This window comes from Bombus fervidus, chromosome 13 (assembly GCF_041682495.2).
Source record: "Bombus fervidus isolate BK054 chromosome 13, iyBomFerv1, whole genome shotgun sequence".
Classification (NCBI taxonomy): Eukaryota; Metazoa; Arthropoda; class Insecta; order Hymenoptera; family Apidae; genus Bombus; species Bombus fervidus.
In genome coordinates this window covers 7,730,950-7,754,910 of record NC_091529.1, presented here as the reverse complement: position 1 = coordinate 7,754,910, position 23,961 = coordinate 7,730,950, and the positions used below count along the sequence as shown (strand labels likewise).

The window sequence follows — 23,961 nt, the reverse complement described above, 5'->3', positions numbered from 1 at the left end:
CCGAGACTAGACGAAATTCATCGTTACGCGCGAAACATCGAAGGACTCCGGCAAGAAATCGAAAAAGCTTTATCGAAAAACCGAGAAAATTCGTGTGGAGAAAATACACGACTGGATTGCGGATTTTCGCTCATTTACAGGAAATTTAATGATGAAAAACCAGAAAGAATATACTCGAATAGAATACGCTAGAAAGTATAATACTCGTAGCAATTTTCATTTGCTAAAACGAATCTCCATTTAGATTTCATGCTTTAAATTATGTCCATAAAAATCCGCGAATCTATACATGTCGCGCGATTCCCTTATGCTCGCCGAAATACCAGCAACAACCGCGGAAAAATCGACAGGCATTTAATTACCGTGGCTCTGGTTTGTTTTACGAGCGACAGCGTCGAACTTGTTGCGCGCGGTTTGCGCAAACCGCCGCGATTTCGGCGCGGAATTCACCCGAGCCGCTCACTTTCTCCGCTTTTCGCGTATCACTGATCGCAGAAATCAGAATATTTCTCGGTTCTGATCGTTTGGACGTTGCTGGTTCTCTAACGATTGATCGAAGATCGAGAGAGACGGACATCTGCCACGCGATGCAACCGTTTCATCGCTTATTCATCCACGCCGCGGATACATTTGTTGGCTGTAGCGACGTTTCACGTTCGTTCGCTTTGTTAACCGTATTCTTGCCTCGCTGCCTGTCACTTTAATCAGACGACGTTGTTACCGAGTTTCGTTCAAAGATTTCGTGCTTTTACATTGTTTGCTGCTTTAGTGACTTCCTCTTACGTTATATTGTTTATTATTATACAATGAAACTGGTCCGTTTGGGCAACGCAAAATAATTGCTGCGAAGGGAATTTCGTGTAGGTTTATTAAAGACGAGCGAGAATAATTCGCTCGGAAGACGAAGAAAAATTGACGCGCAGAGAATTTTGTAGAGATTTGTTATAGATTAGTGACAGATATGGGAAAGAAATTTGGTTCAATGAAAATTGCGTCGTTTTACGTGTCTGTTTCCGCGAAGCAATGTGAGAATGATTCTTCTCGCGAATAAGTAAGAACAATTTTTAAGGAAAAGTGAATTGTTTGGTGCATTGTTACGCTTATCGAGAAAGAATCTTAATAATTCGTTTTGCAATACGATCAATGTACATGTTTTAATTTGATGATGTATAATTTGCTAGCTATTTTTCAAGTAAAGAATTCTTGATTTTACCTGAAAAAATAACACCCCTCGCCTTTTTCTGAGAAATTTTTTGCAAAGTGTTTGTTTGCTTCTTAGCAAGATGCTTTTGCGCAGATTCACTTTGAAAGTATCATTTTTTTCGATCATCGACTAGCCTTCAAAAATCGAGGAAAAACGTATTAACCAAACGAAAGAAAACCGAAGGAAATGAAAATTCGTTACGCCTCGATTACTAGTTCGAGCGTCTTCGTGCCAGCTGGTAATTAAAATAAAATTAAAGCGGAAACTCGACGCAGCGAGTTAAAGTTGCGGAAAAATTCATTGACCCCGCGAATTGCAGAATTAAACCGAAGTCGAAGTTTTTTCTCGGTCGGATCAATTAATCTTGCGAAAGTAGAATTTGGAACTCGCTTCCAATTCAAAGCCGATTAAAAATGGTCTTACTCTTTTGGTTGCGGTCTCCTGTTCTTGCTTGTTCAACATTAAAACAGAAAATTCATTGATCCATCGTTCCTAAGAAATTTATTTGACAATTAGGGAACAATGGACGTTTCAAGGAATCATGCCGAGGAAGTTAAGAAATATTTACCTTGCCGTAAATATAATAATTTAGTGGGATTAGAAGGAGCGTGTATTCTGAACGTGAAGTGTTAGCTGAATACAAAATAGAAGCTTAAGCTGCCCTTTGTCATACTTCAAATTCACCATCATTAATTGCCTTCCATACATCATTTGCTTCAAACGGCCTTTTGTTACCTGGACATGACTAAAACTTATTTACAAACATTTACCACTTCCTGCTTGTACGACACAGAAGCTTACATTTTTCTAATTCTATTTTACTCGTTTACAGTTTATTTAATAAATTCAGAATAGTTCAGAGGTTCTTCGAAATTTATTAGCAACGTTACGATATCCGATAACTCAACTAATATTAGTGCGCAAAGTGACTTAGGATATCGTGCGACGATGAGAAAATCAAAGTTCGTATTTTTCACGTTAATCAGAAATCTTCGCGCGATGGTTCGAAAATGGATGAAAAAGAAAAAAGGGGGTGGAGGAGGAGGAATTCTGAAGTTCCGCAAGCACCGAGACGAAGTTCTCGCGTTTCGCCGGTTGTGTCCTGGCGCTGTGCCATCCTGAACCGGAAGCGCGCTCGGTTTCCACATGTCGCGCGTCTTACGCAACGCGTCCGACGGGAAAAGTCTGGAAAAGTGGTGCTTTTGTTCGCGAACACCCGTCTGGTCGCCGTCCGACGCGGCAAAACCCAGCTAATTAACGCCCCGTAATTATTCTTCGCCTTTAAATCCCCTGGCTTATCGCAGACGACCGTCAGAATTACAAAGTGATCCTTTTCACTAATATTTTATTAAATTCTCTGATAATTCGATCCGGATTCTCATTATAAATGTTGACTTTTGTAAAGACAGAAGACATTGTTTTCCGCGCGAATTAATTCTGCGAATGGCGTTTCATCTGAATTTTACGATGATACAATTATTTTCGAGGTCCGACAGATCGGAAAAGTTGAGCAGAAAATGGTCGACGATCGAATCGAGCAAATGTTAGAAATCGCTACTCTACGGAACCTAAGAATTGAGTAGAATTTAAACAAATTTTCAATAGAATCCATTAGTTGAGAAAATCGATCGACTTGAAATTTCGCTGTATGGTAATTCGATGTTGTCGAATTTAGGATACAATTGGCAAATGATGTAAGTGTAGTTTAAACGTAAGATATTGTATCAATATAGATTTTATTTTTGAAAACGATTTCGGATCTTTGATTGGACTTTGTTTGGACTTTGAACTATGTGAGAATACAATGATAGTTTAACGATTCTAACCAACGTGGTGTCACGTTCGTAGTATGCAGAACACTTTGGAAAGCTACTCCTTGTCGTTCCAGAATTTCTTCTGTTTTTCCGGCGTCGAATGTAGCAGACGGAGCTGAGGAGCGCAAAGAATTCTTGGCGCGTTTCTTTGGCGCAATGTCGGCCATGTTGTTAAGCGGCTGGCGCATTGTAGTCGTCGCCATCAGAGAAATTTTATTCGCCTTATTCGTCAAAAAGATCTAATTTCCCCTTTACCTTAACATCGACAAAGCTTCCCAGTTAAAAGAAACAAATTCAGTTTATTTCCGAAAAGACTCAAAATACAACCTAAAGTTCATTCGAAAAAATACACCTTAAAAGGTGAAAGCCGTTCGTGAGTAATCAAGTGTCCTTTAAAGTTTCTTCGAATTGAAAAGGAACGAACCCATAGTCACATCATTTAAAAAGGAAATTTTTCACAGGAAATAAATAAGAGAGTAAGAAATTAAAGCTAAAAGTATGAAAATTCTTCGTCGATTATTATCAGGTGTTTCTCGGAGCTGTTAAGATGAAGCAACTCGGCCGAACAATCGACGAGTCATCGAAGGGACGACAGATAAGAAAAGGAAACGACACTCGTTAACACGAACAAGTCGAAAACTACAGCTACAAACTCCTCGTCAGCTATCAGTTGTCTCTTGAAGCTTTCGATATTCTTCAAATATGAAAGAAACGCTCGTTCGAAGACTCGAAGGTTTGCTACGTGTTGGCATTTCAAAAGAACTAAATAATCACTTCGTCGAGTAGATAATTATTTTATTCATAATATCACCCTCATATGAAACTATATTATTAACTACGTCTAAAGATAAAGGCTAGAATTATAATATTCCTGGTTCTATCGTAGAAGAAGTATAGGAAAAAGTTGGTACTCATCCAAAATGCAAATAGCGCTCCAAATTTTCGAGCGACGGTGTTACGTTATTCGGAAAGAGAAGTTAGCAAAAATATTTTCTGACACGATTTCAACTGCATGATTACGGAAGTATTCTATCAGTTATCTTCAAGTTTTCGACATGCAAGAAACACAATAGATGGAAGCAAACGACACGAATGATCGAGGAGAGGACAGAAAAGAGCGATCGCGGTTTGCAGTGTTCAAGATCCATTAGCAGGAACAGAGCATAGATAAAAAAGCTGTCAACAGAGCCGCACCGCAAGGAATTAAGCATCGCTATCTCCATAAATCTCGGCCGGAGAAACTGTGAATTAATCCGGCGTTGATAGCCATCGCGGGTCACAGTGTTGTGCCCGTGGTTCTGCTTCAACAGGATGATTAACAGCTCCTCCTGCTCGTTCCAGAACTTGGAAATCGTCCGAGCAATGATACCATAAAAGCAGCAACCGCTACCGGTTTAATCGGACGCTGGAAATTGCTCCAAAAATCCTTGCAGAGGCAATATCGTTGGAAAAATGGATTTCGCTGTATCTTTCCTGGATATCGAGAAGCCGATAACAAACCAGCCAAAAACAGCGATCCGGATTCCATTGGAAAATCAATGAAATAACGAAGGCAAGATGGCCAAATTGAGATTGCGAACCGACGACGAACAACTGTGATTTCCGGGCAGTTTGTCCGGTCGATTTCCCGAGCGAATCCTCGACAGTAATTAGTGATTTTAGTTCTGAGCTATGCGTTCGCCTGTTCCTGTGAAACTTCTCGAGGAAGATGAACACGTTTGGCAGATTTTTTCGGCGATAAAACGAGGACTCGTGGTGTGATATTATCAATGACGATCGTGACAGTGTGATTCGTGAGAATAGTGAAACTTTGCAGTTCTGTGAGCATTGGGAACGGTTTGGGGGACAGCAGTGATCGTTAGTTTTGAAAAACAAGAGCCGCGGAATCAATTTCGTTGATTTAGACGTCGCGAGGCAGTTTGATGTACAAATTTCTAATATTTTCGAACGTTCGCGTTTGAAAGTCGTTAACTCGTAAGGACAGCATGTTGAATGTAACATACGTAAGCAAAATTCTGTGATTCTTCGTGGACAAGACTGAAGGTTATTTTTTCGATGGAAAGTGGAAGATTTGACGCAGTTTGTTTAGGAAGAATTGCTTTTATATCGATTCGTAAGTGTCCATGGAAGGTATATAGCGTGAAAACGCGAATTAATGGTACAAAAGAAATGAACAATTTTGGAAGAAATTAAGTTCTTGGAAAACGCGAAGTTAGAAATATTTGGAAGACTCTATCGACTATGCATAACTGCGAGCGCCTTGAAGTGTCACGCGTATCCTTTGACTTTGAATAACGTCGAAAATTATAATAATTTTACTTTTGAACGAATAAATTATTCATAAACGATGGCGACTAAGATATTTCAAATGTACTGTAATTGTTCTAATCGTTATAAATATTTGAAATCGCCTCGATTTTTCGTTGAACTGCTCCAAAACAGTTTCAAAACCCCAATGAAGAATAGCCACGATCCTTTTCCCTCAGAAATAAGAAAAATTCTAGTTAAAAAAGAATACGAACAGTGTATGAATTGCTTTCTTTCACTTTCGATCATTTTCTGTACTGAAATACTCTTCGCTTCTAAGCAAACAAACCACGATCAATCTAATAATCAAACTGCAAAATTACAGTTACCGCGGGAAATTAAAACGGAAAGGGTAGGGGGGAAGGAAAATTCACAAAAGAAGAAACAATTCGATCTTTTATTTTTCATTGGACGAAACTCTGGAAAAACGTTTGGTGCCAAACCAAGGAAACGTGATATTTATTCTGACGTAATTCGGCCAAACGTTCGAGTGCCAAAAAGGAGCGCAAGAAGTTTTATTCAATAGTCAGGGTAAACCACAAAAAAGAAACGATTCAATCATCTGCGATCGTTGAACAAAAGTGTTAGCAAAAAGAAGTTGCAAACGTTTGACGTGACGAGCGCACAAAGAGACTGTCTTCGAGCTGCGCAACGTGACGTGCGCCGATTTCCGGCGATCTGGATCTCGTGCAGAGCGCGATCGGCGTCGAGTATCGGTCGCACGCGGCTGCGTGTCACGCTAGCAGCGCGAACAAGCGAATCGGAGCGCGGAGAGAAGCGATTTTCAGCCGACTCGCCTCGCTTCGTCTTATCTGACATCTCGTTATTGCACGCGTCCACCTCATCCGCTTCAGCTAGTTATTCCCTTCGTTTACCTCAACGATGAATTAATTCGCCAAGCCCGTCGACACGTGTTGTCTTCGTTGCGTACTCGTCGCACCAAGTCCGACCGAGCAACCGCACTCTTTCAAGAAATTAACACGCTGGCTTGAGAATTCCGCGATTCTAAACGGTTTCGAAAACTCGAAACCGTAAAACATGTAGTATCAGCACGCTTTTTCATAATTAAATTAGCGCCGCTATTGTACACGAATCTTGTACACCTCAACGAATATCTCGAATTTTAATCTTTGCTTTAATTTTAATCTCGGTGTCTTTGGAATAGATTCAAATGGTTTGCGAGAGCTTGCGAATATTTCGAGACGCATTCGTTGATTTTCCGAAATTGTCAAGGATGTGAGATCAGATTCTGCACAATTGAAATCTCTAGCAATTGGTACAAATGCGGTCATGGAATTTAATCAAAATTCACGCTAACGATACTTTTAATTGCGAAACCATATTGGTAACATATTAGTTAAAAAGCTATAATTAATAGCAATTCTTTTTCCCCATAAATATACGAAATTCCACTTACAAAGCTTTAAATGGAAAACCAATATATCGATTGATTTCTTTGAACTTTGACTATTCTACACAAGTGATCCTCGTTTAATAAAGCTTGCAAGCTTCTTAGTGGAAAAAGCCTGAACAGTTCTTAATAGAAGAGAATGTGACAATGGTGGTTGAAAGGCGGAGACGGATCGATTTTGGCAGGTATGGACGACGGAAATTTTCGTGCTCTCGTCTCGCAGTTTCCCTCGGCTCTTAAATTGCAGTCAGTTTGCATTCCCCGGCGCGGCCCTCGGCCCGAGTATCTCGAGACGTGCGAAGAATATCCGTCGACGAAGAGCCGCCCGATGCTCGTTTCGAAGGCGATAGGCGCGAAGCGTGCTCCTAAACCGCGGAGTCTTTATTGATCGTTTGTCGCTAAACTTAAGCTACTGTGCTAGAAAATGCAAAGCACTCGCTCGTTCGCTGCAGACACCATCGAACGTCGTTCTAAGTCCATCACACGTCCATGCAACTACTAGAACTTATTTTATCTTTCAATAGAAAAAGTGTTTCTTCGATTATCGCTCTTGTACCTTCGATACAGTGGAACGCAACCCTGAGCTTATTTTACAACTTCTATTTGTAACGAAAAAGATTTTTGTACGTAATTCGTTTACCTTGGAAGAATTTTCTAACGTTGACATCCCGAGAAGGACCCGTAAATCGACGTAGAAAGCTATTCGTATACCGCATATTCGTAAAACTTCTAAAACTTGTTCTTTTAATACAAAACCATTCGGAGAATCTCGTTGAACCATCGCTGTTCCATCTTCGGTTCATTTGACTGCAACTCGAGAATCGATTTAATCTTCGTACAACTTGTAAAACTTTTCTTTCTAATGAAAGGTTCCAATGAAAATTAGAATTTTGTTAATCTGTTTGAGAAAGGATCAGTAGAGTTAGAAAGTGATCCATAAATCGTACATCCGCTGATCTTTTGAAACTTCTTCCTCTAATAAAACAGAATCTACCCTCGATCAACTTGCATGCGACATAAATAGAATTTCTATAACCTTTCTTTTTAATGGATAAATCTTGACACGTAACGTCGTTTATCTTTGAAGAATTTTCTAACGTTAATCTTGTTGCGAAAGGATCAGTTTAGTGATTTAGAAAGCGATTTATAGACGTTAGAATTAGAAAAGTTGCACGGTAGCGCTTTTCCCCGATGCGTCATTGGGAACAAGCGATCCGTCATTCTTATTGGCCGTCTGTCCCGTCATTTCTCGGCCTCTTCCTCTTTTCTACCCGGGCTGCTAGCCAACTGACCGCAGCCGGTCAGCGATTAATCTCGCCAAGGGCATGACCGACGTTCGCCGCATTCGAAATTCGCGCCACGTACTTCACCGCGTAACCCGTGGTCCCGGAGAAAACGGCCGGAATGAGGAAAACGCCCAAAGAAAACGGGAAAAGCAGACCGGGTGTCGCGAAATCGTCGATTATTCCAGGAAAACACGTTCAATCGGTTCCATCCTTTGCACTACCAATATTTCTCAAATTTTGCTCAAATTTTTACTCAAAGTTTACTCGAAATTCGCTCAAGAACTATTCAAGTTATAATATAGCTACTTCTCGAACTGTAAACTCTTGTGCTCACAAATCTTCTATATTCCTTTATCAACCATTTTTTACTTCTCAAATTTCTCTCATATCAGCTCAAGCGTCTAAAAATCCATTGTTACGTATTGGAAGTTTATAGTTACACGAAAAGTCCATCGACTTTTAAGGAAACAATATCGGTGTTTGAAACAATGCAAGTATTTACGATAATAAGAAATAATGGATATAACAAGTTCACTAATAAACAAGGAAATTTCTAGAAACGAATTCTGAAATCATTCTATTCCTCGTAAAATTCTGAAATTATTTGTGCTGTATACATGGCACGTGTTAGCAGGCAAAAGAAAGTTAGAAAATAAGAAATATAAAAAGTCATGATAATTTTATAAAATGGATTTATATATAAGGGCAATGGATAAATGTAATATATATTATAGATGACTGTTACCACTATGATGAACAATTTTTAGTATAAAAGTTACTAAAATTCATAGTGTAACAATTTTTAATTTATAATTTATAATCTATAAGTTATCTCATATCGTTAGGTGGTAAATTATTACGCAAAAATATTCAGAGTTGATCGTTATTTCAGCTTAATGGAATATTTATTTAATTAGATTTCGATTTGAATATAGGCGCCATGGTGAATATATATGTGCGACCGCAGAGACATCTACGCAGATTTCGTAATTACTGGTGTTTAGTTTAGACGCGATGTATACGAAGCAGGTATAAGATAGGTTAGCGTTGTGTTCACGGAACTTTGATAAATTGTTGGTCGTTTGTTTTCGTTTGGTTAATTAGTGAATTAGTGAATGTACTGCGTACTTACCTGTGTAATGTGCGAGCTGTTGTGCAGAAAGCTTAGGTAATGTAACTCTCCGTAAATACAGTATTTTCTTTTTTCTTTAATAGTTAAGATTCTCGTTCAGTTGTATCTTGCTCGCGATTGCTTCATATCGATTAAATTCTCATTCCACGAATCACTTAAGCGTCACTATTAAAAACTGGGTACTGTTTCTTTAGAATTAGTTTGATTAAGCGTCAAATTATTGTTCGTCGTGCTGTAATACTTTCGAGTTATAACGCTTCTTATAATCGATTGCGATTGTCAATAATGTATGTATGCAATGATGTAAAGAGAAGAATCGATATAGCAAAGAATTAATCGATCAAATATTTCGTATCATAATAAGCATTGTTTTATCATAACATTTTTTTAATTAATTTAAATTAATTTTTCTGAACATTTTCAAATGATCGTTAAATTAATAACATAATTAATAACGAATTATAACATTTTCCATAATCGATAACAAATGCTAGTAGTGCACGTAAGAGAATCGATATATTAAAAAATCCATAGTATCGTTTACGTTATAACAATCATCGATAGAATTAAATTTTGTTTTCATATATCATAATTAATATTTCATTAGAATAAGCTCGATTAATAGTTAAATTATTATTTATCGTGTCATAATACTTTCAAATTATAACATGTTCCGTATAATCGATATGTAAAAAGTTGATAGTATAATACGCATAGAAAGAATCGATATATACGTGCGAAAGAATCGATCATATTTTTTGTGTGGTGACAGGCATCAAGTAATGTATCCTGTTTTTAATCTGATTTTATTTGTTTGTAACATTGTTACGTGCTATCATATTTTCGAATTACGATATTTTCTATAAGTGGTAACGAATGTGAGTAGTTTCAGTTGATTAATAGTACAGAGAACTTTTTATATCATGACGAGTATCGATAGATGTATTCTATTTTCGAAGTTGATATTTCAACAAAATGGAAGTGTCAGATATAAATCGATTTTTTAACAAAACGGGTGTGTCGTGTGTAAATATTTTGTGCAATATTTCTGGTGAAAGAAATCGAGTTGAATCGAGCCATGCACGTTTCGAGACACCCTGTATTCCACTCTTGGGGGGAGGGGGGAGGATAAAAACGGACGACCGATAGAAAGCGGCGCAATTAATGGCGGCTGGCATTGTAGTCCACGTTTCCAGGTGAAATTCACCCGGATAAAAAATGGAGCGATCGTTTATCGAGACTGACCGCTCGATTTTTCCTGTTGTACGCGATTCACCCGGAAAATCGTTTCTGCCTTCCTTCTGATCCATGTTCGGTCGACGTTCTACCTCGATAATTGCTCCCTTGGAAATTCAATCGCTGGAATTCTACTTGAAGCGATTCAAAAGAAGAACGAAGCTTTGTACGGTAATCACATACTTAATATATATAATAATACTATATATGTATTGGTATTTATACTCCGATTTAACCTCTTTATGGAGCGATTTTCTGAAGTGAGAGAAGTTAGGTTAGAGAAAAGTAAGTATTTTTAACTTTGTGGTAATATTAAATCGACGCGATATAGGTATCTTTTATCGCGTATTTTAAAACGTATTGAATTTCTTAATATATATCTAAATCGGGAAAAATATATGACATTTTTTATAGTAATACTAAATTCGTACGTGCCTTTTCAGATAGCGAAATTTTAAATTTATTTCAGAGTAATAATACAAGCCAAGGGAAATATTGCTTTATTATCGCATGTCTTAAGGTATTGAATTTTTTATTATAAATCTCAGTAGAGAAAGATATACACTTTGTTATTATCACGTGTTTTAAGACACTGAATCTTTTAATATAAATTTCAATTGAGAAAAATATTCACTTCTTATCGCGTACTCTAAGATATTGAATATTTTAATATAAACGTAAATCAAGAAGATATGGATTCTTTTCGTGTATCTATGATTCGAGCCAACAAGTGGTTTGGAAATCGAAACATGCAACGACCTCGATGAATCATCGTCATTAACGTGTAAAATATAAAACACACGAGCAGCAGTAATTATCTCTCGGCGAGTGGTAACGCACGAATAATTGCGTCGAACGCGAAACGTTGAAGGTACTGGTTTTCCAAAGTTGCCGCGCTCTTTACCCAAAATTCGTGGAAATATCCACGGGGCCGGCGAGTTTCAACGACGACGCAACAACAATGCAATTTAATTGCACCGCGTGGATCGTTCGTTTATGCTGAAATAATATTATCAAATTATTAATAACCAGGTTTCCGCTGCGCGCCGAGAGGAATATCAACATCGTGATGCAATTGCTCCGTTACAAAGCTTGTGGAAGAAAATCAACAAGCAAATTGTACAACCTTTCTGCGTGTAACATGCGGCCACTGCGAATTTTAACAATTTTAACCACGCGAGAAATATCACGAAATTTCCTATCCTTTGAAACTTCAAATTTTACGCTTTTACTTTCAACCAGATTACCTGCCTAGCTTTTCAGTAAAGATTCTCAGATTGAAATCACGACTTTAGATTTTACTTTTCCTTTTTCATCGAATATATAAGAATCAAAGGCGTCGCTTAACTCTTGTAATTGTCATCTTTTCTTAAAAGTAGAAACGTTTTTGGCCGGGTAAGCGAAAGGTAAAGATCAAAGTTTACTAAAAAGAGTCGATCGATCTTAGGGTTGTTAACATTTTGCACGTCTATTAAACAGTGTATTAATTTCGATTGTGTAAAATTCCAGAATGCAAATAGCGACTTTAATTTTTATTCTTTCGATTATAACAAAATCGAAGCTCATTGTACGTGAAAAGTATGAAAGAGAATGGCGGTGAACATTAAGAACGCGAGATGCACGAAGGAACGGTATACGAGACAGATAAACAGTATGGAGTTAATGATCGGCTCGTGCAGACTTTGTATGATAACAATCATGAAGTCATTAACGGTGGCAACAGGTTTGCATTTTTCCCCGTCGCGCTCGGTAATTGATTGAAACGGAAAGAAAATACCGGGAGCCGTGTCCGTGTTGTTAACTATTAACCGCGTCATTAGTCATAAATAATATAATCGTGATTTGCATCGTTATGAATGATAATTCGCAGCCGGTTCGGTCGAGTACCTATACTCATTTAAAATCGCGGATAAAAAGTCACCGCAAAGGAAAACCTCGTAAAGCTGAATCGTTAAGCTGATTTGGTGGAGATGGCAATTTGTTGATAATTGGTTTGATATATAAAAATTTAGAAGAAAAGAGACGTTGAAAAAGTTGAGAAACGGGACTGATGAAAGAATCATTTTCTTTCCTCTAAGGAAATAGAGTAATTTGCAATTTCGATGTGCTAAGATTGCATCGGTGAATAAAGATTAAAAAAAGGAACGGTGAAAAAGTTTAGAATATTCTTTCTTTTAAAGTCTGTAATTTGCAATGTTTATGAATAATTTCGAGATTTTATTGACGAATGAAAATAAAGAAGAATAGAAACGCCAGAAAGTTTGGAAATGAAATATCATTTTCGTTTAGGTAGACATGTAATTAGCAATTTATCTCTCTCTTTTTGTATTTATAGGATATATCAAAGGTTGCATGAATGCGATGAAAACAAAATTTGCAAATTACAGTACTTAAAGAGGATAAAATGTCGATTATCCGAGCTAATAAAGTGACGAGTCCATTTGAATAAGCGATTCTCGCGCAATTGATTTGGAAAAATCTAGTCAACAAGTTGTGATACGATTTTTAAATACGGATGTTCGTATTACCTGAATTTATTACGTTTTACTATTCCCTATATTATATAGACTATATCATATTACATTTGTATATATACGATGTATTATATAACAAATTCTATAATAATTCCTTATATACATATATAATTTTTAATAAATACGTTACTAATCGCCTATATTTTTCTGATTAACATTCTAACAATAATCGACGATGTACTGTTTCAAAAAGTAGAATTGTTGGAACAAAGAAAATGACGGTGTATCGTTTCATAGAATCGAATAGAGTAAAACAAAAGTGTAGGATGTATGGTAGTTAACATCCTCTTTTTTTAGACCAAAGTGTAGTTTTGTAACCGGTCGGAGGTCGAACGAAATTTTTGCGAACGAAAGTGCTGGTTATTTTCTTTTTTTCTTTTTTTTTTGCCCCTGATGCAACAGGTAGTTCGTGATTGGTCGGAAGTAGAGAAAACATGTTGGGAATCGAAGGATAGGTTGCTGTAAATAATGAAATTGTTCGCATGAAAAAGCGGTCGATGGTCGGATAGAAGGTTCTCTTTCCCATGCAGATTGTTTGTTGGTAAAAATCGCCAACGATTTTTTTCCTTTCCTCTTTTTTTTTTTTTTTTTTTTGTGCGCGTGTTAGCGTAGCGATTATTAATTCTAAAATAAACGGCAATCTGTTTAATTGGGACTGATAATCTCATTTGGGAAGAAGATATCGATAAACTAAGCGAATGGATGATACCGCTAATAGGAATTTCAAAGTCGATCGCATCTTCTTTGCTTATCTTAAGTGTCGCATGTAATTGATTCTTAATTTATTTGAAAGGGAACCGACGAATTTATGAAGATCGACTTCGATGCCACTTGTATCGTAGAACGATAAATTAGACGATATAATGATATAACTTCGATTTGTGCAAACATTAGTATAATAGGATATAACGCGATGAGTAACTGAAAGCAGTTAGCTAATTGCGTGATTAAGTAGTGGGTTTCATTTACAAAAGATTAAAATTAATTCCTTCGGAGGTGCGCGCTATTTACTCAAACGTTATTTTTTCGAGTTTACACGATACTTGTCCAGTGTTTTTTTAATACACGTTCAAAACGTACGTAAGATCTATGTAAAATATATTAGAGGATTATATATTATATATCCTCCATATTCATATATACAATACATATATGTAATATACACAATGTGTACAATATATCCATACAGTATATTGCAATATATATATATATATATTGTTCACCATATTTGTTCAAGGCTGAACCTCCATCTCGAAGATCAGGGTAGAATCTTAGGAAAATTAATATTATTCACGATCAACTAAAAAATCTATCAACTCGAATATTTCATCGTACTCTGTTCAACGATGGCAAAAGAACCTGAAGAAAGTCAAAGTTACTAGACAACGTTCTGCCTTGTTAAAGAATCCACAGCTTAGAAAAGAAGATTTTGCAATAATCGTGGCAATTGAGACACGATCGGCGACACGAGACTCGGAGATTTAAGAATCAACGAGATCAAGGGATAAAGAATGAAAGACAGCCGCTTAAAGTTGGCGAGGGTGGATCGGCTGACAGTTTCCAACCCCCGTTCAAACTACTGGTTACTTTTTCCAGCCCCTGTTCTCGTGCCCTCTGGCTGCTCCGTTGCAAGAAGTTTGAAAGTTGCCGGAAGGTAGATTCGTTTCTCTCTTCTCTTTTCCTTTCTTCCTTTGGAAGGAAATCGCGAGCGGCTCGCGAGCGCTTCTTCGCAATTCTTTCAACATATACGCAGCACCTTAAAAATAGAGCTGACGCGTTCGACGTTCGAGGGTCAATAGAGCAATCTCTGTTCCAGCCAATTGTCCTTCTCTCGTATCGATCGCGTCGATCACGATGGAAACCACGTCTTCGATTCTCCCCTTCGATTCTTTGAGAAAGCAACCTCGGAACGCGAACATCGTTCGATATTTATCCGATACAAACTTCTGATATTTGTAACATTGACGATTCTTCTCAGATTTGTATTTTTACCACACGATATCGCGCGTTATATAATTATTAGTTCAGTGTGTTACTTAAGTTAATAATTAATGATCAAATACACGATTTGCGATGAAACGAGGTTGCAAAAATTGTTACGATTCGTTAGAGAAGCAGTTTTAATATAACGGAGATTATATTCTTTCATACGTAGTAGTAGATATTATCATCAAATTATTAAATTTATTGATATTATGAAATTCAATTTTCCCTAATAAATATTACAGTAAATTTTAGTCAGCTCTGATTAATTTTCAGGTCTTGCTGATTCTATTTTCAAACTTAGGTGTATATTATTATTTAGTACTTTAAACCTGAAGTTCAGTTTCATTTGAATACCGAGATAGATTCGGTGATTGTTAAAATTAGGTCATACTAAAAAGTTAATTTCGCGTTCTTCGATGATCAAACGGAGGTCATCAGTGAATAAACGTTCCGCGCAGGATATTTTTCCATGGAGGGTTTACGCTCGTCGAACGAGAGCGAAAAGTGATACGTTACTGTTATTTTTGCGATGTTATTAATTCGGTCGTAATTAAACGCTAATAATATTTTAATTAAACAACCGGGGGAATTGTAAATGTGCATTATCAAACCGGCACTCGCGGTCGCATATTGTTGTCGATTCACGGCGGCCAGAGCGGAAGATAAAGTTTATCGTCCCGTGCATTACAGTTATTTAACAGTTGCCGCGATAAAATAAATAATTTTCGGGGTTCTCTCGGTATTTTAATCTCATGCAGTTCCACTTTCACCATCGGATCATTATCAGGCAATTATCGAAACGACCAGAATTAATTCTCGGAATTTTCTACATACGAATCTACGAAAACAGCTGATGGGAAAAAAGAGCATGGTATTTCTTTGACGTTAAGACGATTATCGAATAATTAAGAGTATCGAAACGAAGAATAAAGTAGTACGCGTATTCGAACCAAATTTAAGCCTGACGATAAAAGAAACTGGAGGTAAATTGGAAACTTGAGAATAGAAATATATATGTTACCACGATATTAATTGAATAGGAATAAATTAAGAAAGAAGTTGGAGTTATAGTTGGAATTTAATTGAAAGAACTTTTAAAAGACTGCTACATGCAGTACCTATATCTAGTAATGAAATTCACCTAATTCTTCGGAGCTTATACCAAGAATAGTAACATTTTTTCCAATACATCGTTCTAGTCCAATTCGTCCAATGAAACCAAAAGAGATTGTAAGAGAATCATCGCATTTCTAACTACGTACCCATTGATTTAATCAATTAATCCCATTAAAGGTCAACAGATACAGAATAGATACAGAACACGCTTCTACTCTAAAACTTAATACATACAATTTTTTGTGATATCTCCTTTAATTCAATCTCATTCGATTCGTCCTAGGTTTAAGAATTTATTATGGCATACGAAGTAAACTATGTCAATCTAAAGGCTGTTTCTCCAAGAACAAACGCTGTATACATAGAAATTAAAAATTTTAACTAATAATATAATATAATCCCCGATGAATTTACCTAATAATTTCTGATACGAAGTTAATCGAACTGCACTAAAAATTTGTACGCACCTCGATATTCAAAACTAACAAGAAAAATCTTGCTTCAGGTTTAGGCTTAGGCCCACATACGCCCGAAGAAGCAGCTGTCCTGGCGGCCGCGGCGGCAGCGTTGCACCACCATCATCAGGGTGGTCCTGGCGGGCCTGCGATGAGGCCACTCAGGCCTCCCTTACCCCCGGGGATGTTGCACACCTCGCCTCACCCTCTGGCACCGCATCATCCCCTCGCAGGGCCTCACCATCCCCTCGTACCTCCTCATCATCCTGAGGAAGACGGTGTCGTGGATGATCCTAAGGTAACCCTCGAGGGCAAAGAACTCTGGGAAAAATTCCATAAACTTGGCACGGAAATGGTCATCACCAAGAGCGGCCGGTAAGTGTTCATTTTGTTGGATTAAATGGAAACCTCGAATGAGCGTCTAAAGAACATTTAATTCGTTTTTAGAAAAAGCGGTGGTTCACACTGTTGCATAAATTTCAAATCTAACGCTCTTCACGTGTTCAACATTACATCACTTTTCAACCAAATATCTGCGGCGGTGTATATCTGACACGATCGACTGTAGGACCATGTTTTATCGTTAAATTTACTTTGATGAAAATGTGCTCTATATTCTTATTTGAGGTTTCTATCCAATTATAGTATGTATTTCTTCGATTCGCTTGATTACTTGATGTTCCGAATGACAATAGGCGGTAGTTGTCCTTTAATCATTAAACTCTTGGAATCGATTTGGTCGTTGTAATCACCGAATAGAGGGAGCGTGTTCCTGCGTTTGTTAATTGTGAAAATGTAAGCCAGTGTGTATTTCTAGAAATTCTAATATTTTAAATTGGCCAAGCAAATGGCCAAGCAAAAAAAGAGTACATAGGAGAAACATGATAAGCGAGATTTTCCACTTTTCACAGAATAGCAGTTTTAAGGTACAGTTCTCTGTCAATCATTCTTGAAATTATCAAAATCGTTCTTTTGATTGATTTTAAAACACGTACTGTTCCACTTTCCTCGTAATTTATAAAATATCAAATTTCTTTGGCAAGTCGAATGGACAAAAATGTACTCATCGCGCTTTTTCCGCGATCTGACTTAATTTGGACGATGTGTCGCGATTTTGTTGAGCCAGTCTTACCGATCGCTGTCCCTCGTGACGGAAGGTAGCTGCGTAAGGCAAGAGTCGTGAGAAAAATGACGGTTTGCCAGGCGAAACACGAGAAGTCGCCACGAGAAACCGCAGAAAATCGCGTTGATCGGCTCTTGACCTGTTTCGTTCGCAAATTCGCAAACAGAGCAGCTATTTTTCTTTGCCTGCCAAAGATGCGCATTTTCGAAGAAGATTCAATCCCAACTTGAACGATTAATTCATAAACTATTGAATCGTGATAAGAAAAATTTTCATTAATTGCGTATATTTTGTAAAATTAATTGATTTGCATCGGTGGAATAAGGGCGAGATTCTTCCACTATCTTCGAAGCTTTTTCAAACAAGAAATTTCCATCTAAATGAAACCATTGAGTTTGAAGAAGAAGAGTTTCTATGCCAATTAGAAAAATGAAATCTCTGACAGTATATACATTCGAATAAAATTCAAACTCACGTACAACCCACAATTAGATTACGGATATTTATTCAAATTCATACTTTTACCATCGAAATGTTAAAAATGCAATTTAGCTAGGCGACCATTTCAGCTATTGCATACTATAACAAGTGCTTTACTTTGGATATTTTATACGTCTTTGCATATTACACGCGATTTGTGTATTTTTGCACCAGCAAATTCTCTATACGTGTACGGAACATCGCGGTCCGCTTATAATCCGTAAACAAAATGCGGATTGTTACGCAAATTGATATTTTCATGTACGCGATTAAGTTATATTTGTATTTTATTTATTCTATTACGCTTATTACGTTTATTATTATATTATTATATTATTCTTCTTATATTTACCAATGGAAATTTTGGTATTGAATATTCTTCATTATTGTATATTATAATTATATTGTTATTATTAAAGTTGATATTATATAGTTTTTATGGTCTCAGAACATAGAGTTTCTTTTGTAAGATAATAATAGACCAGTAAATATAAAAATATTCTACTATTACGTATTTTTTAAAGATCAGTCATTTTGATTGGCTTTTGGTAGAGATAGAAACGCCTCAAATGTCGGTAGTTCTAGTGTTAAACAGTTAGGACCTGAAGAGAGATTTCTTTTGTCTGCTTTGAATTTTATGCTTCTTGCCTCACATCACGTGCATCCTGCGTGTTCTTGCCTCGTTAAGTGTCGCATAAACGTATCGAAATCCTAGTAATAATTCATTTACTATTGAAACCTTCATCTAGGCTGGAGTAGAGCGTAAAATCTAGCTTGTCTCGATCCACCAATCACACGATTTGCTCGGGCTATACCCCGTCTTGAACCACGTTTCATCGCGTTTTAAAGATTCAAAGCCTCTATGGTCGGCGCACACTTTCCCCAGTCCTTCGACGATCGGAAATCCTTTCAAGCGCAAACTTTTACGAAGGGGAGAAATACGTAAAAGGGGTAGTTTCGAAAGCGATGGAAAACACGGAGACAGATATCTAGGCGAACTATAATAGTTCGGGAAAGAACCATACGCCGTGCAATACGCGTGTGTGTATCTGGATCGTGATTCGAACTCACGGCTATATACCACGGTCGCATTTGTTAGTTCTGTTATCGTTTCTTCTACCTCTAACCTTTCCTCTCCTACGTCTGTAGTTTTCTTCTTTTTCCATGCGATTTCAATAATTACCGCGCCTTTGAATTTCAAATTACCCGCTTTAAATATTGCGCGGGAGTTAAAAAAAAAAGCTAGGTTAAAGAAATATTTAGGCTCGTGAATTTTCAGGTTTCGGACAAGTTAACGTTTTAGAAAATTGTAGTTCTGCCAACTGGTTCTACGATACATTGCGCATATTCATAACTGTACAGTTATGTAACTAATAAACGTGTACGAATATATAGATTCAATTTCACGTATTTCTTGAGTAATCTCTTTCTCTTTAATCTCTAATTTCTTGAGTAATACTATATAATGTATAATACATTAGTTGTATATGTAAATATCATTAATATATTCGCTATATAATAGCTCATATTATTCGTATGATAATTCATTCTACGTGACATGAATTTTATATTTCGTGGAGGTTGTTTACGCAAGATTTTCAAACATTTGAGTATTCCAACTTTGACGAAGCTTCAAAAACTTCGACGAATGTATTCTCCAATCTTCAAGATCGTTCATCGAGCTTCCGTCGCGTTTTTGAAAATTTCTTCTAATCGACATTCCTAAAATTTCAAGTACTCGTATTACATAAATTTCGCAGAATTGCCCAAACGCTTGGATGCTCTGGATTCCCAAGATTTAAAAAGAAACCTTGTCAATTCTAGTCTCCAATTTTCTCCAACTAATTTACCAAACTGTACAGTTCCTTCTTCCAATGTAGAGTTTGTAAAAAACCTACTGCATGAAACTTTACATCAAACATACTAAGATCCTCCTACTTCTGAACATCAAACTCATTCTTCTAACCACTATTTCTCGATAAATTTTCAAGGATTCCTGTTATAGGAACTTTACAAAATTTCCAAACACTCGGACCCTCGATTTTAATTTTCCCAATGTTACAAGCACCGAACTAATTTACCAATTCGAACTTATCCTACAACCTTCTGCTGCGACATAAATTTCGCATTTTGTAGAATGTCTTGCACGAAACTCTATACCGAGACCACGAGGATGTCGCTATCCCCTAAACTTCCAATCCATTCACCGATCTCATGTCCCCGGAACGACCATGTCCGCTGATCGCTCGCTCCAGAAATTTCCAAGGACTCTCACAACCGAGCCAAGTTCACCTCCCGTGTCCGGATGCCGAACACGAGGCTCTCTCTCTCTCTCTTTCTCTCTAGGCAGAGCGTAGTCTTGAATGGCGAACAATTTGTGGCTTTGGTGGGCCAATTTCGTCAGTTCGATACCCGGAGGAGAGAACGCCAAGTCCTATAGCTGTAGCGAGCGGGCAGCTTCGTTTTTCGCGGACGGGCCCGGGTAATATCTCGTTTAGAAAGATTACAGGTTCGGTGAACAGGCTGCCAATGTATAAAACAAACATCGTTAAGCGAGCCCTATACTTATGGAGGGGGAGAGAGGCCCAGAGTTCTCTGGGCCCTGCAGCACCCTGGGCATTATGCCGCTCCACTGTGTTTCTTTTCCTCTCTCTCTCTCTCTTTTTCTTTTTCGTCGTCCTTCTCGCACCTATTTCCTCGTCAAGTTGTACGGTGCGTGTGGTTGGCCACTGGTACAGGTCAGGAACGAACGTGAAGGAAAGAGGAGGGGTGAAGAGGGACCAAGGGGAGGAAGAGGCGCGCGTGTATTGAGACGTAGACCACCGGACGCAGATTGGGCCAGCCGCAATTTCCGCGCGTGTAATTATCCGTGATCGTCGTGCAGCGTCGTCCACCTCGTCTTCAGCCTCTTTCTGCCCTTAACTCGATGCTTATTATTTAGCAAAAGAGATTGATTTAGAGCGCAGACCGCCTGTCCGATTATCCTAGGCAGTAACTAGGGGATGTTCCGAGGATTCGTCTAGGATTCTTGGAACGTAGAGCGGCGGACGTCAGGTGGCGAGGATATTGACGGATTTCTCGGATGCTTCGCTGGAAATCAGGCGAGAGGGTAATTCGGAGGACGATTATTTTTGCCAGTCTTTTTGAAATCCTTTTAGCAGGTAATTTTGCAAATGTCGCGTGAACTGTTTTTCTATAAACTTTATTATCTGCTTGAAAACGATCTGGGAAATAGTTCGTCGTAAACGTTCATTGAATTTCAGCGAAGTGTTAGCTTGCGCTCTATTGCAGATGGTTTCGCGAGATAATTTTAGAGATTTATACGCGACAATGTTTTAAGAGATGGCTTCCAACGTTCTTAACGCGTGGTAGGAATGTTTGGTACATCGTCGATGACGGTAAAGTGACATTTATCTCGTTTTACGGTTCGAAGTTGATCTGAATAATTCGTTGTGAAAGTAACTTCGAGCAAAGCCATATTATGGACCAAAAAGTCTCCATACAAAGTGTTTATAGCAAACTTCTATATGCTCTTCTCAGATTCGATTCTGATTAGAAAATCGAAAAAGTTTCTTAAATGACAATGTCAATCGAACGATAAACTGATACCTACGATTCTAATTATTTTAAGATCTTAAGACTCGAAGAAACGAATTTTCTGATAAAAGCAATTGAATGTAAGTCGGACCGTATGGTAAATTAAAAATAATTTCAAATAGAAAATTCTGTATATACTGTCGGCTTTGTACTTGGAATTTTTCACATATAAATTACACATATATATAATAATAATTTCCTTGTCGATTTGCACCTTGATTCTGACACCGAGGACCTATGTTTCCGTGCACGCTGGCGAACCGTACAGCGATCTTATCTTTCTCGATTATTTCTTGGAAAGCTCGCAACGTTCTCGCGTCTTGCATTAAACATCGCGATAACAAAGTTATGTCCTGGAAGACGGTGCCTGATTCCGAAGTTGTGCAGCGTTCACGCGATCGGTAGCTCGTCGGTGTCTTGCAACGTTAATGAAATTCAGCGTAATTAAGCGGCCGTACAGACGTTCGACGTTTCAGTGCAGCTATCGTTCCGAGAAAATCAACTGGTTAATGGTTCCTACTCGCGTTAAATTTCTGAAGAAACGCCTAATTACAGCTTTGGTCGCGTGTAACAAGCGGAAGTACAACGTGGAAATTGGAGGCAGCGTATTGGACGGAGGAAAGTGGAGAAGTGGCCGGTTAAACGAGTCAATTAGACAGTGTCTAAGCATACGTTGAAGAGAACGGGGGCCTCTGGCCGTGACTAAAGAGAACTTTCTGACGATTTGATGCGGTTAGCAGCGGGCTCGCCTGTTCGCAGTCCGTTGAGATCGTTTAGCGGCTGCTTTATGGAACTTAATTTCACTGATTTTTAAATCAAATAAAGCACCGGCGGCAAGCACGCGAGCCAACAAACCATAAAACTGTCCACGGATTCGCTCAGTGTCTTACGTAATAGAATCGCGAGCCGAAACTTTGCTGACATTTCTCCTGTCTCGCGTTTAAATTCTTCCTTCTCCATTCATCGCTGAGATTTCGCCATTTTTTTTTTTTCTTTCTTTCCGTTCGAAAATTTTCTTCAATTTTATCTTCGCACACACGGGTCTACCTTCAATTAGTCTCTTTCCGATGATAATAATTAATTTTTAGACTTTTTAGAAACAGTAGAAACGTTAAGTTCGAGCATAAATCAACAGATGATATCATCGAATATCTTAACAATTGCGTCCAGAGTAGAAATTTTCGTGATCTTTTTGCCGTCTCTCCTATAAATTCTCTCATATTTTGGTTCTTTGCAAACGTGTTGCGACTTTTTCTTCGCTTCGGCCGAAAATAATCTTCTTCCTTCTTCATCCTTCGTGAACGAGGAACTGAAATTTCACTTTTGAACTGTTTTCCCTTGCACACCCTACACGTACGACATAATTACGCAACATTTACATAAGTATGGGTCAATTTTACTATAATGCTACTACTCGTAGTAAAATGTAATTTCATAGTCGTTATTGAGCATAATTATAGTTATAAAATACGCTATCGTTCAAAAGTAGCAGAGAACCTGCTCAATTTTCACCACGTTTAAGAGCCAACGTTACTGTAACAATCTACTCACGACAATTGCATAATACGATGAATATCTCGTTTAAAAAGTTGAAGTACATTCATGGGAAAAAATTAAAGACATCAGGATATTCGTCCAATTTTCTACAAGAATTTTCTACGGATAATAATCATCGTTCTCTATTCGAGCCCATAAATTGTTTGCAATTAATTTATCGTGCATGTCATTTAATCAAAGATTGCGCGTTTCGCTGGTGTATTGATTGAACGTACAGAACGACACGAAAGTAACAAATGGAACGAAGAGACGGAAAAAAAGATATCGCAATGGAACGAACAGGAACGCCGGTATCTTCACACGATCGTTTTCCCCTTCCCTCGATAACTGTCCACTTCCTGTCGCTGCAAAGAAGCCGCGTTCGTCAGAGATAACGGTGACGAGCGACATTAACGATAAGTACAAGTTCAAACGTCAAAATGGACATGTATATTTCATCATGCGATAGCCGGTGTCCGATCGCGACAAGGGACGCGATGTCGCATTTCGTTGCGTAACCGTGAAATTACTGTACCCTGTCCAGCAGATAATGCACGATAATTTCGTGCCTTAACGCGACACCTGTCTGCACGTCCTCGGTGAGAGACACATTATGCCTGATCGCTTGAAAAAATCTACTTGAACTTGGAGACAAATTTGCAGAGAGGAAGAAATAATCGGGGAAAATTGCACGGAATTTTGATTAAAGTTCTATATAAATATAAAAATATACGACGTTACATT

The 23,961-nt window shown here is 37.9% G+C and overlaps 1 protein-coding gene across 3 annotated transcripts in view; it reads left to right on the top strand.

Moving 5' to 3' along the window:
* Bi (T-box transcription factor bifid) overlaps positions 1-23,961 on the top strand; it is a 173,790-nt gene that overhangs the window by 5,364 nt on the left and 144,465 nt on the right. For all 3 annotated transcript variants that reach the window (XM_072015603.1, XM_072015601.1, XM_072015602.1), the window contains exon 2: positions 16,532-16,856. In XM_072015603.1, coding sequence (XP_071871704.1) covers positions 16,532-16,856 — 325 coding nt within the window. The remainder of the gene's footprint in view (positions 1-16,531; positions 16,857-23,961) is intronic.